Raw genomic sequence first — 17,279 nt, 5'->3', positions numbered from 1 at the left:
TTTTTTGTTTGTTTTGATTAGCTTTTTTTTCAAAAAAATTTGTTATTTGTTTGGAGACAGCATCTCACTATGTAATCTGGCTGGCCTAGAACTCACAGAAATAATCCTGGCTCTGCTTCCCACATACTAGGAGGGACTAAAGGCAAGCAACGTCACACCAACATTTGCTCTGTTTTTCAGGTGAGGTTCTCACTATGTAGTTTTAGATTCACAGTCCTCCTCCTTCCGTCTCTAGTGCTGAGGTTACAGACATACACCTCCACGCCTGACTTAGCGGTTTTTAGTCGCACAGCCAGTGGCATCCATTGGTATTACTGTGCAGTCATCACCACCATCTGTCCTCAGAACCTTCTCCTGTTCCCCAGTAGATCCTCTGTCCCCATTGACACCAACCTAGAAGCCCCTGCCAGTCAGTCCCTGGCATCACCTGTCTCTCTAGATCTGATGGCCTAGGTGAACTCAGACATGGGGAATCCTGTCAGACTTGTCCTTTCATGACCCGTGTCACCTAGCTTGATGTCTCTGAGGTTCATTCCTGGTGTAGAGCAGGGACCATTCTCTCTTCTTGCTTAAAGTCAAGAAACAACCCATTGTGTGGATGGGCCTCATGTTGCTGGTCCATTATCTGTTCATGGACCTCACTTATTTGTTTGTTGTTTTGCCTTATCTGTTGGGAGCATTGCTGCAGTGAACACGGTACACAGACTTCTGTTCACACCGTGGTTTTTGGTACTTCTGGTAAAACCCCTTGCTGGTGATTGTGTTAATTTGGTGTTTGATATGTGAAGATTCACCAAACTGTTTCCCAGGGACTGCAGCATCTGACATTCCTGCCATCATGTCTGTACCTCACCCACACTTGGTCCTCATTCTATTGAGCCACGTGTGGTCTGATACGAGATGTCCTGGCCTTGGCCTCTGGTCTGCGGTGAGCCCTGACTCTCACAAATATCCTCATTGTCTCTCCTTGCTTCCCTCAAGTGTGTTTTGCACACACCATGTTGCTGAGGCTGAGTGTCCAACCACTCTTCTCTCCCTGCAGCTTTTGTCTGTGTTTGAACAAACCATGGAACCGTGCTGAGACCCGGGACACTGGACGCCCCCGGGACGGCGTGAGTGGTGCCCCTCTGCTACCGTCTACTGCTTCCTCCCCTGACCCCAAAAAGCTCCAGGACATGTCTGGGCGGCAATGTGTCTACATGGACCCCAAGGACACTGAGCATCTGGGCCCATCGGGCCTCCTGCACTTCCAGTACAAGCAAGCCCGGCTGCAGGCACTGGAGACCATGGCCAAGGTCCTCAAGCAGCGTATTGACATCCTAACCACCAAGCTGCACAAGTCGACGTCATCGGACACAGCTGGTGACCTGGCCTCGGACATGCTGTCCTTGAGCCCCAGCACAGCGCCTGTCACCCCCACTTTCACTCCTCCCTCTTACCCCAGAAGTTTAGTGTCTGATGAAAGCAGAGAAACTTCCCAGGACTGGGTGGACATGCAGGCCAAGCCCCTTCCCCCCAGCACCTACTTCCAGGATGGTGAGATGCTATCATGGAGACCCAACTGGGAGCCACAGAGCTTGAACCTGGGGACCCACATTGAGAGCCAGCCCCAAGGTGGGGCTGGGTAGTGGGTGTCATGCCTGCTGGGTATCCTTGGGCTGGGAGCAACAGGGCCCCATTCCTTTTCCTGTCTGGAGAGCAGGATGGGAGTTGCCCAGACAATGAGAGTAGTGACAATAGCTGATGCTCCCTGAGTGATATATAGCACAGGCCATAGTTGTCTCATCCCATGTTGGGGGAGGGGTGAGGTTCTTCCCAAAGCCTGCTGCCTACCTGCCCTACCTTCCCAAGGGGCAAGAAGGCCAGCAAGGCCTCCGTGCTCTGTGGGTCTCATACCCAGTGCCCCTGCCTCAGTGTCTCACTCTCAACTTTGCCCTGCTGGCTTATCAAGTAATGGTGCCCTTTCCAAAGGTGCCATAGAGGATAGACACCGGGAGCTGAAGAAGAAGCTGCAGAGAGAGATGGCTACCCTCCAGGACCTCGGTGCCTGCATGAGGAGGTGAGTCTAGTTTGTTTTGCTGTGGCCATTAAGTCTGCCTCTCACATCCTGTGGAGTGACCAACCAGCAGTCAATAGGGTCAAGGTCTCTTTATTTGGATACAACAGCCAAGCGCAGGCCAAAGCGAGGAGGAGGGAGCCGGGACCAGGGCCAGAAGGAGAAGGGATCATCCATGTGTCGGAGGTCCCTTAAAGAAGCCTTCCTGATGTCACCTTAGACTTCCCCTCACCCCGCTCTCACAGGGTGGGCGTGTTCCGGCACACCTGTCCGGGGTTACCTGGGGGCGGAGCTACAGTGTCTCTCCCTACACATCCCCTATGGAGGGTCCTTGTGTTAGCCCAGGGCCCACATCCAGGAGTCTGGGTGCATGAGGCCAGGTGGAGAGTAACACTGGTTCACCTCACACATCTTGTTTACCTCTGACCTCAGTTGCTCATTGGTCAGGAAGACATACTCACCAGTAGACATTCCTTTGTGCTGGCCCATAGTCCGTGGGAGATGCTTGTCTTAGCTTTTCCTTATTGATTGCTAGCAGGCTGACTATCTGAGGATGTTGACATGGTTTATCAACCTGTCTGGGTTCACTGTCCCAGGACCTCTCAGGATGTATCTGTATCTTCTTCTGGCCTTGGTCCCTAGACCTGGCCCCAGCCTTTTCTCACTGCAGTCCACACAGGAGCTTATGATGTCCTTTCTGTAGTTTTCATGACCCTCACACCCATCTCACCCTGTTTCCTACCTGTTCATAGAAGGGCCCATTCTGCCCCACCACACTCAGCCCTTAGTGGCCCCCATTGAATGCAAGCTTGGGCAACGCCCAGGAGGCTTTTGTCCTGTAGGGACTCTGCAGCTGCCTCTCAGCAACTGCTCACCAGAAAGCTAATGGCTTCCTCTATCTGCAGCTATGGCTTCTGTTTCCAGAACATGAAAGTATTTTGGTCACCTTTCCTGAAAACTTCCTCTGCCTCACCTGCCTACTGTTCCCTCACCTGGACCACCTCAGCATTAGAGGCTCTGTGGTCCCCAGGCTTCCTCCTTGTAACTCTTTGTGTCATGTGCTACCCACCAGAGGGACCAATGTCCTTCTCACTTTGCTGTCCTTAGATTTCAGCACCCTAGGCAGGTAACTGCAGCCTGTAAGCCTTTCTGTGGAGTTGCAGCCGGAATAGAGGGTGCACATTCTGGAGGAGGCTGGGAGTCCCCTGCCACCAGGGCTCAGCTGGCTCTGTGTCTATTCTTGACAGAGTTCACCAGAATAACCTCTGACCTCATCGTGGTCCCCGGGCCCGGGGTCTATGTTACACTGCTAGCCATAGCCTGAGCTGTCTTCCACTTGGCAGCTGGTTAGTTATCTTAGAGGATAGCCCCTCTCACATGAGGAGGGGCTGTGCATGGCTGTGAGAACAGATGCCACATACTCAGAGCAGGGAGGACAGACTGTGAAGGGGGCTGTGGTTAAGGTAGCTGTGGTGTGCAAGCCAAAGGGTGGATGCTTCTCTACTTCTGGTCCAACTCTGGGCGGGGTGTGTGTGGGGGGGTTATGTCGAATCTCAGCTCTGTCTGTTTATCTTGAGCAAGCTCATACTTCCTCTCCTCCTCAGGAGAGGTTACCAAGCACATTCGCCTACAGCGAAAGGCTATGTAACCTCCCCAGTCCCCTGCCCCTGCCCCTGCTCCTCTTGGAGCAGGGACACTTCTTTCCAGATGCCTCCCCTGCCACCTCACTAGGAAACCCACTCCTCTTCTAATGAACTTTTTGATGGATTTGGTGTTTCCTGGATGGTAAGGCCTGTGTCGTCATTGACTCATAATGGCCAGTAGGGGGCAGCATTGTGCTGAGATTTTCCTCAGCTAACGAGAGGAGGCTTGCTGGTCCCTCTAGGTGGTACGCCTCAGCCAGGTGGTCCTGCCAATCTACTTTTGAGAATCAAAGTTAGCCTTCCTGCTCCAGGCCTGTGGTTTTCCATCTATTCCCCTCAGGTGCACCATCCAGGACCTGGACTTCTCAGGCTGAGTCTGGGCAGGACCCCATCCTCCACCACACAGCCACTTAGAGATGGGCAAGGGCCCAGCCAGTCACCATCTTCTTACAGCTAAGGGCACTAGGGGTTCCAGTTCTAGCCAGCTACCCATGGGACTTGCCCCCCCCATCTTCACACTTAACTCCACGCCATTGCTCCTGCTTTCTGGAAACTCTATGCCTGTGTTCCGTGTTCCCATGGTGCCTTGCAGCCTTAACATATATATGTTCATATGTTCAGAAAGACCTTTACTCCAGGGGTGGTCATACCATAGCCTAGTCCTGCACAGCACCTGACCTGAAGAAGGCTGGAGACAGAGACCTGTGGGCCTCGAGGGCTGCTGGACCCAGGCATGGGTGATATGTTTGGTGATTCAGGTGGAGTCCAGGTCACTCTGTCCAGGGACAGATGGTGCCTCGGGGAGACAGTAGAATGAGCTGAGGTTGTGTTCACCGCCCACACCAGCCAATTTGCATACTCATCCTCTGTGCTTCAAAGCCTTGTAATCCCTGCAGCTGCTGCATACCCACCTGGACCAGGCAGCTTGCTGCCACTGTGTCTGCTTTGACCTGGGTAGAGGCCAAGGCTTTCCCATCCGAGGGAGGCAGTTGCCTGAGACCATGCGGAGTAAAGAATTATAGTCCTTAGTTGTGGCTGTAGCTCTCCCCTGATGGCCCAGCTCTACAGCACAGGCACAGCTCTAATGCGGAGCCATGGGCAAGCCATGAGGCGGGATTGTGAGGTGTCACCTCATTACATATAACCTTGTGGGTGGTTTCCTTATCAGCCAACAGGGCTGGGAGCCCACCTGCAGAGCTGGTGCTGGTGGAACTAACACTGCACTAGCTGGACTGCTACACAGAGAGAGACACACACACACAGACACACAGACACACAGACACACACACACACACACACACACACACACACACACACACACACAGCTAAGGATACTCAGGGCTGAAGAGCCGACACCTGGAGGGGGTATGAGGCATTCTCCTGCTGACCACAGAAATCACAGAATCCTGGGGGAGCCTTCCTACCCCCCCCCCATACATTGTGACTATACTTGTCTAATGGAGCCAGACCTTAAGCCCTCAAGTCTGTCTCTAATCACACTGCCTGGATCTTAGGGCTGATGGAGGCCATGGGAGCCCAGATTCCTGCCAAGTTAGGGTACTTTCATTCCTCCTTTCCCCCATCCTGATCCTGACTTCACTCATTATATACTCGTTGTCTTCTAGCTCACTTGGGGTTCCAGTAGCATCAGACTCCACCTGTGACTCCCTTTGGCAGGAGGAGATACCAGAAGCTAAAAAGGCAGGCTTGGTAACGCCCTGGACCACCCATAGCTGCGGTAAGGGCGAGCCTGCAGATAGGCCCTGGGATGGCTGGTCGGGTGGCCAGGGGGGCCTCCCATGGGCCGCTTCCACTGTGTAGCTTGAGCTTGGTCTTACAGGGTAGAGGCCTTTTTCTATGTGGACAGTAGCCAACTTCAGAATTAAAGTGTTTTGAGGCTCTCCAGCCCCCACCGCCTACTCTGCTATTGCGCCTGTCATGATATATGCCATCGCTGGTCTCCAGAATAGCCACACTCCTACAGCCCAGTGGTGTCACTCTTCTTTCCTTCCTTATGTCTGTCAGCCCAGATTCTACCTTTTCTTTGGTACTTAAGTGTCCTTGTTCCTAGGTTTCAGCTATGGACACTCAGGGCTGAAGAGCCGGCACCTGGAGGGGGTATGAGGCATTCTCTTGCTGACCATAGAAATCACAGAATCCTGGGAGGAGCCTACGGGGTACATCCTGCTAGTGGTCTGTAGGCTGCAGGGGGAGGCTTCCTGCCCAGCATGGCAAGGAGATAGGTACCATGTTTGAACAAACCTGGGACTCTGTTCACTGTTTCATTACTATTTGCTTTATTTTCCTCAGAAAACAGGTTTTGAATACGGAACCCGTAAGCCCAGCACTTAGGAGGAGGGAAGAGGACCACAAATTTAAGGCCAGCCTGGGAAATAACAAAGTTCCAGGGCAGCCGGGGATACACAGTGAGACCTAAGAAACAAAAAAATAACAACAAAGCAAACACAAAAATAAACACACAAAATAGGGAAACAGTGCTCAAGCATAAGGTGCTTGCCTAGCATGTATGAGGCTGTGGGTTCAATCCCCAATACTGCACAATGAAACCAAACCAAACAACAACAATAAAGTGATCATGCCTGGCTTGGAGAAACTTTAAGAGTAAATGTGACCCTTAGCTCTGCTCAGATCCCTCAGTCAGACTGAGTAGCCCCAGGGGACTGCAGGATAGGCATCAAGGCCTCAGAAAGGACCAGGCTTTCTCTGCAGGATAGATCCAGCCAGGTGGGTGGGGAATGTCTCAGTCTGGGCTCAGAGCCATGGACATACCTGATAGGTGTACTTAGCACTTATGTGTGAGCTGAGAGAGAGAGGAGAGAGAGAGAGAGAGAAAGAGAGAGAGAGGAGAGAGAGAGAGAGAGAGGAGAGGGGGAGGGAGAGAGGGAGGGAGGGAGAGAGAGAGAGAGAGAGAGAGAGAGAGAGGAGAGTGTGTTGAGGGGCCACCAGCTCTATACCATGTGAGAACCAGCAGGTGGAGGCTCCTGGCCTCTGACTCGGGGAGGGAGGAACAGGAGGGAAGGAGAACGACACACCTCTCTCCCTTAGAGTAAGGTATCTGGGGGCTTCAGGCAACAGCTGCCAACTCTCCTAGGCTCCAGGGCTACGACAAAACCTCAGTGGTCCATGTACCTATTACTCCTGCCACACTGACTAAGCGTGATATCGTATTTGACATTGATCAGATCAAAGGTAGAGACTCTCATAGTGGAAAGCGAGGCAGCAGGTCACACAGAATCAGCAGGAAGGAAGCAGAGAGTAACAGATGCTGGTGCTCGGTGCAGAACCTGAGCCCATGGGATGTTGGGACCCAAAGACAAGGTGGGTCTTCTACCTCAGTTAGTATACTCTGGACAAACCCCACAGATTTGCCAAGGGGCTTGTCTCCTGGATGATCCTAGAGCCTGCCAGGTTGACAGTATGACATGGGTCTCCAGCCTGTTTCTGAGTGGCTGCTCTAACAGCCTGGACTTAGGATGGACAGGGAGGTGTGGGCTCATAGTTCAGAAGGTGGAAAGTTAAGAGCACTGCCCAGGCTCCTGCTACCCCATCACAGTAGAAGGCCACAGAGCTAAACCCTCCCACTGGTGCTCATTTCTTTCCTTTTGAGACAGGGTAGCATTTATTTAACCCACTGTGTAGCCAAGGATGACCTTGAACTTTTGATTCTCCTGCCTCTTTCCCAAGAGATGGGATTATAGGTTTGTGCCACCAGACCCTGTTTATGGGATACTGGAGATGGAACCTAAGGCAAACACCTAATGCACTACACTCACACGCCAGCCCTCCTTTTATAATAAGTCCATTCCTGGCTTTAGTGGTAAGGTTTTACCACTCTAGAGATAAGCCTTCACCGTTTAGAAGCCTTACCTCCTAACCCTGTTACCATGGCTACTAAATGTCTACATAAATTTGAGAAGGAACATTTAAACCAGTGGAAAGCCTTATCTCTCCACAGAAAGTGTAGTCCAGAGAGAGTCAGCAAGATTCCCAGAGTACCCTGGGCTCTGCCCACCCTGGCTGGGTTTATATGCTCCCTTCCTCCAGACTGGGCAGGGTCTGCTGTTGTGTGAGAGTCAAGAGCAACTCCTGGTCACAACAAGATGGCCATCTCCTCCAAGGGTGTGGCCCTCTTACAAGTGTGTGTGTGGGGACCTAGTCTTATCCCTCAGCCCCATTTGCCATTCCCTGAGCAGAAGTGCTGGTAGGTCACAGGAAAAAATGAGAAGGGAGGCCTTCAATTCTAGCCACTAATATATACAAGCAGCGCTGTCTAGTGAAACTTTCTGGACTTCAACACCTAGACGTCCCTGCTTGGTGGAAAGTTTTTTAATGAGGGATACGAGGTAGCTTTCAGACATGTGTGACTGTCAAGACCTAGAACCGTGATGAGGTGAAACAGAAGAAGATGTAGCATTTTATGCTGTGTGTGTGTGTGTGTGTGTGTGTGTGTGTGTGTGTGTGTGTGTGTGTGTACACTCACATGTGAGCATACATATGTAGAGGCCAGAAGACAACCTTGGGTAATAGTCCTCAGACACCCCCACCTTGTTTTTTGGGACAGAGTCTCTCACTGGCTGGAACTTGACACACAGGCTAGGCTGGCTGGCTGGTGAGCCCAGGCTTTGCTTTTCTTCATCTCTGAAACATTGGGATTACGTGGGTGTGCCACCACATCCAGGTTTTTTTTCTTTTTTAATACAAGGGTTTTAAGGTCAAACTTGGGTCCCCATTTTTCTCCTCTAAATGTACAAAGATAAGCACCAACTGTGCCTATTTCTGCTTTTCTAGAAGCAAAGCTCTGCTCTCTGGTTTAGCAGGTCTCCCCAGGGGGCAGAGGAACCACACAGTCTAAGCACCCTTGCTGTCATCATCCTTTCTACATTAACCCACAGGCTGTACCCGCTAGACCCTCATGAGGCCAAATCACTGGGCCCACAGCACTGGCTTTAGGGGGTGCTGAATTCTGGGGGCCCATCCCTGTCTTTTCAGAGGAGTTAGGGATTAAGGCAGGGTCATTCTCTGTGTGTGGTGATCCCAGCTGGGGACTGACCTAGTTTTCTTCTGGGTCACAGATCAGTGCTCAGGGACATGCAGCCTGTGACCTTTGAGGGTGCTGATATGGCCAAGAGGACCAGGAGCTACCCCTTCAGATGCATGGCTTAGAGGCTTTGGGCTTCAATCTTTAGAGACTGTGGAAGAGTAACAGAGTACTGGAACCTGCTCTGTCCTTAGTCTTCTCGAGGGCCTGGACACAGTAGTGAAGCCTCTTTTCCTGGAAAGGAACTCAGTCAACCCAAGAGTAGTGCCCAATTATATGGGCCCCCCTAAGAGTACCCAAGTGCTCAGTGTATGTCCTGTGGCTGCATCCTGCTATCCCATGGTCCTTTTTTTTTTTTTTTTTTTTTTTTTTTTTTGTCATTGGTAATGTCCAGGGACTATGTAGCTGGTGTTCACAGCTTTACATCTGACCCACTCGAGGTCCCTGAGCTTCTCTGTCCATGATGACATGCAGTCTGCCAGGGAAGACTAGCATTCTATATCATGACCAGCCAGGGGCTGAGGGTCATCAAGGGCCATCAGGAAGGCCCTTTTATCCAGGCTAGAGGGTCCAAGTCAAACATCCTGAGTCCTCCCCCAATAGCTAACTCTTGGAAGAAATGAGGCAAAGGATGGGTCAGGAGGGAGACACAGCTAAGTCCTGGACTCACCTCTTCCCCACAGGACAGGGAACACCAACACTGTGCAGAGCATTGGCTCTGGGGGGCCATCAGAAAGAAAAGGAGCCCCCTCAGTTACCCTTGGGGACTTTGTAACCTAATTCCAAGGATTATTCTCAACTCACCTGAACACCATTGGCAACAATAGTGGCTTTCAGGCTGGGGAAGCTGTGTTTCCCCCAGAGGCTCTGGTTGGTCAGTTATTTGTTCAGGGTCATCTAGAAAGTGCAGAACAGATCTGAGACTGGGCCTGGGTCTGTCTGGTGTCTCCTGTCACCTATGCTAACTTGATTTTTGCTTCTGGAATAAATGACAGCCCAAGTGAGGCACAGTGAACTTGAGGGAGGGAAGACAGCCCTGTGGTAGTCATGCTCTCCCGAAGGGAGAGGCCATTCTGCAGGGAACTGGCCATTCTTGAAGTGCTGAATACCACTAGCACAGTGCTTGCGTTGTGGGCCTTCCCTCCCGGCCTCTGGCCTCAGTTTCCTTGCAGGCCAAGAAGCTGTGAGTGCTGAGGCTCAACCAGGAGAGAGACTCAGAGCATACCTGCCACTCAGGTGCCCTCCTCCGTGGTCTGCAGGTCAGCAGGAGCCCAAGGGGCCACATTCTGGAGGCCTGCATGAAGGGCACCTGACCAATTTCCAGCTGAAATCCTTGAGCTTTCTCGAGTCACTGAAGGTATGTCCTGCCCTATGATAGCAGGCCAATGACAGCTGTGTCACCTTTAGGCTTCTTCTGTATGGAGATTAACTGTGAGCAGGCCTTGCCCCCAATGCTGAATAGAAGGCTCCAAAACATAGAACTGAGAGTTTGGAAGCAGCCCCCACCCCTGTTCCTCAACCTGGATAGGGAAGCCCTGGGTAGAAAGAGTATTTGGTTGCTGAAAGGGACAGGCCCTGCCCAGGCATGGTATCTACCAGGGTGATCCTCATAGTCTGTTGCCAGCAAGACACAGGTGACCCCTGGGTTATGTGTTCTCATGACAGCTGGACCAGCAGAAGCAGGAGCTGGCGCTGGCCCTTCTGCGGCAGCGGGCAGAGCATGAGGTATGGGAGACGCAGATGACACTGGATGAACTTCTCTTCAAACACCAGCTGAAGGTCAGAGGGATGCCCCTTCTCAAGCGTTAACTGGTGTGCCACCCCTGCCCAGTTTCCCTTCCACTCCACCCAGCCTGAGGTCCTTCTAAAGTGGGTGTTGCCCCATCGATACAGAGAGGCTTCACCAGTCTAGGAGGGAGCACAGAACCACATGAACTGGGGGCTGTGGACATGTTTGAAGGGATTGGATGCTTTGGCCACTTATGTCCTGGGGACATCCACACTGGGGTGCCCATGGCTGGTTCTAGAGCTGGGTCACAGATAGGGGTGTTTACCTTGCACTCATCCCAGACTGGGGCCTGCTAGGCACTGAGCAGCAGGGTCTCTGTTGGAGCACAGAGCTTATGACCTGTGGTGTATGAGATAAACAAACCCCAGTATGTCTCTTTTGCCTGACCCTGGGATCCAGCCTGGCCTGGCTGGCTGTGAAACTTCCTGTCTCACTCTCTGCAATATCAGACTGTTTTCTCAAAGCAGGAGATGGAGAAACGCGCAGCCCAGCAAAAGCCAGAAAAGGCTTCGAGGCTGGGACAGCAGCAGATGTGTGGTGGCCTAGAGCCAAGCACACTCTCTCCTAACACAATGACAACCAGGTCCAGGTGAGGCCAAGGCTGGGACCAGATGGGACTCCACAGGGTAGAGGAGGGCAGGCTTAAATTCAGGTTTGAGGTGCTGGCAATGACAATGGCCTCTGGTGGTTTCCTGACCCTTCAGATCAACACCCTCCCCGCAGAGAGACAGCACTGGGTCCTTGAAGCATCCTGAGAAAGCAAGGGCACTTTCTGCAGGTGAGTGTCCTGTGTGGTGTGCTGGCAGGTTAGGGGTAGAACAGGGATAAGGACAGCGGTATAAAGCTTCCCAGATGAGCTTTTAGCTTCAAGGAGCTAGTCACACCAGCCTACAGCTTCACCCCCAGCCTGACACGGCCACTTCCCTGGAAAGCTTGGCCCCTCTGGCCATTTCTGGTGGCCATAAAGTATGTCTGTAGACTTTTGATTATATACACACTCAAGCTTTTGCTGGGATATGCCGCATGCTCCGCTGGGTGGAACATTCTGCAATGCCAGGTAGACCAGTTGGTGGCAGAATTGCTCAGATCTACTCCATGCTTGTGGCTTTTCTTTCTCATATCTGCCTATTGCTGGGCCGGGTGGGGGGGGTGGGGGCGTGTGCACTACTGAAATGTCAGCTTTTGGGCTTGTCTAGATCCCTGGGCAGTTCGATTAATGCTGTAGCACATAAACATTCAGGATTCTGATGAGCTCTTGATGAATTGACCCTTTTGATATGGGAAACTTCTGCAGTGAGCTTTGTCCTAGAGTCCACTTTATATGTAAGTTTAGTTTTCTGAGTTGGGGATATTTCTATGCTAGCATCTCACCTAGGGTCTCCTAGTGTGGCCTGGAACTCACATGTAACTGAAGATTACCTGAAATGTGCTGGGGTTATGAATATGCATTATTATGCCTGGTTTATGCTGTGCCAGGGGTTGAATTTGGGCTTCATGCACATTGCTGCCGCCTGTCCCCCAAAACCTACATTGACATTCGTAGGCTACCCCAGCTCTCCTGTGACTAGGAAAAAGAGCGTGTCCCTCACCACATTCTTCCTTTCTTTGTGTGTCTTTGTTTTTGAAGTGTGTTATTTGTGGGCAATAGAGTGTTCTTTTTTAGTCCAGCCTCTGCCTTCTAATTGAGATGCTTATCCTATTTCCAGGGGGTGGGATTATCCTCAGAATTAGGTTTAAGTTTTTCTCTTTGATGCTCATTTTTCTTGTTCCTTCTATCTATTGTTTTCTTTTCCCTCCCATGTTATCTGCCTCCTTTGGGGTTAAATTTTGGTCTGATTTGTTGATAGAGGGTCTCACTCTGTAACTCAGACTGGCCGGGAGCCATGTAGCTCAAGCTGACCTCTAACTCGTAAGAGCCATTTCACTTCAGCCTCCCAAATGCTGAGGTTACATGTGTAGCCCCCTTACCCCCTGCCTAGATTAAACATTTTCCCCTCTTGATTTTTCAAGACAGGTTCTCACTATGTAGCCCTGGCTGACCTGAAACTAGCTCTGTAGACCAGGCTGGCCTGGAACTCACAGAGATCTGCCAGCCTCTGCCTCCCAAGTGCTGCGATTAAAGGTGTGTGCCACCACTGCTCAGCTAGATTAAACTTTTTAATGATTCTCATCTTCATTGTTGAAACATGATGAGCTATAACTCCATGCTTCAATGAGCGCATTAGGGTTGATAATATGCAGGCTACAGGTAATTTCTTCACCTCCAGCACAAAACCCTCATAGAATTTTATTCTAATATGGTACCACATTTATTTATGCTAGTCCATTAAAATATGTTTCAATGGGGGGGCAAAGAAACAGCTCCATGGTCAAGAACACTTGCTATTTTTGCAGAGAACAGAGGTCTTCAGAGGACCGAAGCTGCCAGCACCCGTATGGCAACTCACAACTGCCAGGGATCTGATGCCCTCTTCTGGCTCTGTGGGCACCAGGCACCTACCTGATGCACATGCAGGCAGGCAAACACATATGCACATAAAATAAGAAACACAAGTGAGAGGCTACAGAGAAGACTTCCTGGTTTGGAATACATACTGCTCTTCCAGAGGACCAGAGTTCAGGACCCAGCACCTACCTATATTAGGTGGCTCACAACCACCCATAACCAGTTCTAGAGGATGTGACTCCCCTGGCCTCCATGGGCACCTGCACACTTATGTACATACCCACATAACACACACCTACATACACATAATTTAAAATAATAAAAATAAATCTTAAAAATGTTTCTAAGCCCATCATGCATTGATTTTTTTATTTGGGTTTTTTTTTTTTTTTGAGACAGGATTTCTCTGTGGCTTTGGAAACTGTCCTGGAACTCGCTCTATAGACCAGGCTGGTGTCGAACTCACAGAGATCTGCCTGCTCTGCCTCCTGAGTGTGGGGTTAAAGTCATGAGCCATGAACGCCTGATGCATTGATTTTTTTAACAGATGATTCTCTTTTATTCCTTTTTTTTTTTTTTTTTTTTTTGGTTTTTGAGACAGGGTTTCTCTGTGGCTTTGGAGGCTGTCCTGGAACTAGCTCTTGTAGACCAGGCTGGTCTCGAACTCACAGAGATCCACCTGCCTCTGCCTCCCGAGTGCTGGGATTAAAGGCGTGCACCACCAACTCCCGGCCCTCTTTTATTCCTTTTAAATTACACACAGGCAGCCAGGCAGTGGTGGCACATGCCTTTAATCTCAGTATTTGGGAGGCAGAGGCAGGTGGATCTCTGTGAGTTTGAATCTCTGTGAATTCAAGGCCAGCCTGATCTACATCGTGAATTCCAGGACAGCCAGAACTACACAGAGAACTCTGTCTCAAACAAAACAAATTATGCACAGGCTTAGAGTAAGGATGTTAGCAGTTTCCAGCCACTATTTTTATTTATTTATTTATTTATTTTGTTTTTCAAGACAGGGTTTCTCTGTGTAACTACCCGGCTGTCCTGGAACTAACTTTGTAGAACAGGCTGGCCTCAAACTCACAGAATCCGCCTGCCTCTGCCTCCCGAGTGCTGGGATTAAAGGTGTGCGCCACCACTGCCCAGCTCCCAGCCACTATTTCTAACACTCCTCATTTCTCTGGGAAGATCTGGCTGACATCATTCCTGTGTCCCTCATCTGATTTTTGACATACACATCTACTAGTAACAAAAACAAAAGAAAAATCATTCATATGTCCAAGAACATCTTCATTCTGTTTTCTGTTTGTTTGTTACTTACATACTCTTCACTGGTCATAGCATTTGGGTAGACTTATTATTTTTTTAATAGGGTCTTACTGTGTAGCCCTGACTGGCTTAGAACTCACTCTATAGACCAAGATGGCTTTCAACTCACAGAGGTCTGCCTGTCTCTGCTTCCTGAGTGCTAGAATTAAAGACATGAGTACAGTGTTTGGGTCTGGATAGACATTTTTTTTAAGGTTAATGTGTGTGTGTGTGCATGAATGCATGCATGTGTGCATGTGTGTGTTGCAGGGCTAGGGTCAAACCCCGGGTTTCCTAATCCTTGACTGCCACTGAGTTATAGCTCCATTCCTAGGAAGCACCACCCCACCCCTAGTGTCTTCTTGTTTACTTTGCTCCTTGGGCAAGGAACCCACTCCAATGCTCCTTTGTTCCTTTGTAGGCATTGTGTGTTTGCTTTGTCTGCTTTTCTATTTTTCAAGCAATTTTGTAACAATAGCCTCAAGTTCCCTTCCTGTTCGTGTGTTGATGGTTTGCTAAGATTGGGGTTATCGCTTTCTTCAGATTTGGAAACCTTCAGGTTTTATTTTTGTAGTTCTTCCTCCTCTCTTTTTGCAGGAATTTCAATTGCCTGCATGTTAGGCCACTTAATGCTGTGAGTTCTTTCCTCAGCAAAGTCTAATCTGCCATTAACCAAAGTGGTTTCATCTGAAGTGTTTTAAATGTCCCACTTCTGATAACACTATTCAGATCTTTTCTTATGTCCTCTATAGTTGTAGTTACTCATTTATTTATTGTTATTTTATGGGTGTCTTTCCTACATGTATGTTTGTGTGCCACTTGTGTACATTACCTGGTATCTGCAGAGACGGAAAGAAGGCATCAGATTTCCTGGAACTGGAGTTACAGACTGTTATGAGCTGCCTTGTAGGTTCTGGGAATACAACCCAAGTCTTCTAAAAGAGCAGCTGGTGCTCTTAACCACCGAGCCATCTCTCTAGCAAAGAGTACTTACCCTTTTAAACATAAAAATACAGTTGTGAAACTCTTATTTTGGTTTTTTGAGACAGGATTTCTCTATGTAACAGTCATGACTGCCCTGGAACTTGCTTTGTAGACCAGGCTGGCCTCAAACTCACTGAGATCTGTCTGACTCTGCCTTCCGAGTGCATGTGCCATCACCACCTGGCCTGAAAAGCTGTTTTCTATTTAAATGTTTTGTGTTTGTTTATTTATTGAGGAGGTTGTATAACAGGCATGCATGTGGAGATCAGGTGATTGCTAGCAGGGATTGACCCCCTCTTCCCACCATATGGGTCCTGAATATTGAACTCAGATTGTCAAGCTGGGTGGCAACTTCATCTGCTGAGCCATCTTGTCAATTAGAAAAACTTGAGGCATGCATCTCTGGGCTCATTTTAGTTGATGACTCCCTGATGCTGTGCTTACTACTGTGTGTTGTGGACTTTACTCAGTAGAAGATATTTTTGTTTCTATATATGATTATTTTAAAAAATAGTATTTTACTACTTTGCTGTATTTTTGCTCATATTCAAACTCCACAAGTCACCCAGATCCGTCCTCCCCACCTACCTCACCCTCACATTCTCACACTCTCCATTCCCTTCTCCTTCTCTCCCCCACCTCTCACACACAGAGAGTCTAATTTGTGTCCTCCAAATACTCCTGGGTATGGAGCCTTCCCTGGAGCTTGTGAGCCTACCAGGGGTCACACCTTCAAAGAAAATCGTTCTTCCTTTCCCAGCAGCTATCAAATGCCTAGGGCCACTCAGCTAATGATTAGACTTCCTGCCCACCTCTCCCACTGTCATTGGAGAATTTTGTCTGGCTTGAGCTTGCACAGATCTCGTGTGCTGTCTCAATTGCTATGAGATCATTTGTGCAGCTGCTTTGTATCTAGGAAACACTGGTTCCTGCAGTGATCTACTACCCCTGGCTCCTAGACTCATCCTGCCCTTCTTTTGTGAGTCATTCCATTTAGAACTAAGCACTCCACAGTCTCTATATATACATCTTAAGCTTTGTCCTCAATACTGGACTTAATCTGATCCTTTGGGTCTTTTTTCTGTACCTGGTCAGTTGGGCCCAGATCATTACTACTCAGGCTGGGGCTGATTAAACCTCCTAAATGAGGCAGGACAGTGTTTCTGTGTGCTACCCGGTGATCCACGAGTCATGAGGTACATAACCCTCAGCCTCCAGCATGCTTTTTATTTTGATTGATTCATTATGTTTACCGTGTTGTGCCTGCATTCATGCATGCCACCAGAAGAGGGCACCAGATCTCATTGCAGATGGTTGTGAGCCACCGAGTAAGTGCTGGGAATTGCACTCAGGACCTCTGGAAGAGCAGCCAGTGCTCTTAAACTCTGAGCCATCTCTCCAGCCCAGTGGATGTTTTTAACCTGTGCTAAACCATCAGTTCTCACTTGAAAAATCAGAGATGTGAGTGCTAGAATCATAGAATCATGGGGTTCTCTACTATACCATTCCATCAAACCTAACTGTCTCCCCAGACTCAGTTCTGTCTCTTCTGCTGGGGGTCTGCCTACCTCAGTTCGTACTCCCTGTGCTGAAGCCCAGGTCCCTTGGGATGTTGTCATTGTTGGTCTTACCTCCTTGTTGATATCAAGTGTCTCAAAAATGTTCTTTCATATGGGTGAGAATGTATGTATGTTTGTATAAAGCACACATTTTCAGATATGGTGGTGAGTCCTGTTCCTTTTGCCCTTTTTTGTGGGATGTCAAAAAATACCCTTTAATTATTTTTAACTAAAAATCCTTCTTGGGCCAGGCGTGGTGGCATATGCCTTTAATCCCAGCCCTTGAGAGGTAGAGGTAGGCAGATCTTTTTGAGTTCAAGGCCAGCCTAGGACAGTCAGGGCTGTTAAACAGAGAAATCCTGTCTAGGGGTGAAGGGCGCCTACTCTATGAAACCCACCATATCAGGGTGGTGGACAGGGGTCAGCAGCAAGGGA

At 49.5% G+C, this 17,279-nt stretch overlaps 1 protein-coding gene across 1 annotated transcript in view; it reads left to right on the top strand.

Annotated features, from left to right (window-relative positions):
• The window catches only part of Ccdc187 (coiled-coil domain containing 187), a 52,780-nt gene that overhangs the window by 22,558 nt on the left and 12,943 nt on the right, over positions 1 to 17,279 (top strand). Inside the window, exons 6-12 of the mRNA XM_035447085.1 lie at positions 1,043 to 1,614; positions 1,972 to 2,059; positions 6,812 to 6,909; positions 10,018 to 10,115; positions 10,424 to 10,537; positions 11,012 to 11,136; positions 11,252 to 11,325. Coding sequence (XP_035302976.1) covers positions 1,043 to 1,614; positions 1,972 to 2,059; positions 6,812 to 6,909; positions 10,018 to 10,115; positions 10,424 to 10,537; positions 11,012 to 11,136; positions 11,252 to 11,325 — 1,169 coding nt within the window. The remainder of the gene's footprint in view (positions 1 to 1,042; positions 1,615 to 1,971; positions 2,060 to 6,811; positions 6,910 to 10,017; positions 10,116 to 10,423; positions 10,538 to 11,011; positions 11,137 to 11,251; positions 11,326 to 17,279) is intronic.

The sequence above is a fragment of the Cricetulus griseus genome, chromosome 6 (assembly GCF_003668045.3).
Source record: "Cricetulus griseus strain 17A/GY chromosome 6, alternate assembly CriGri-PICRH-1.0, whole genome shotgun sequence".
NCBI classification, from domain to species: domain Eukaryota; kingdom Metazoa; phylum Chordata; class Mammalia; order Rodentia; family Cricetidae; genus Cricetulus; species Cricetulus griseus.
Note: the sequence above shows the minus strand (reverse complement) of the source record. Positions and strands in the feature narration are given on the sequence as shown.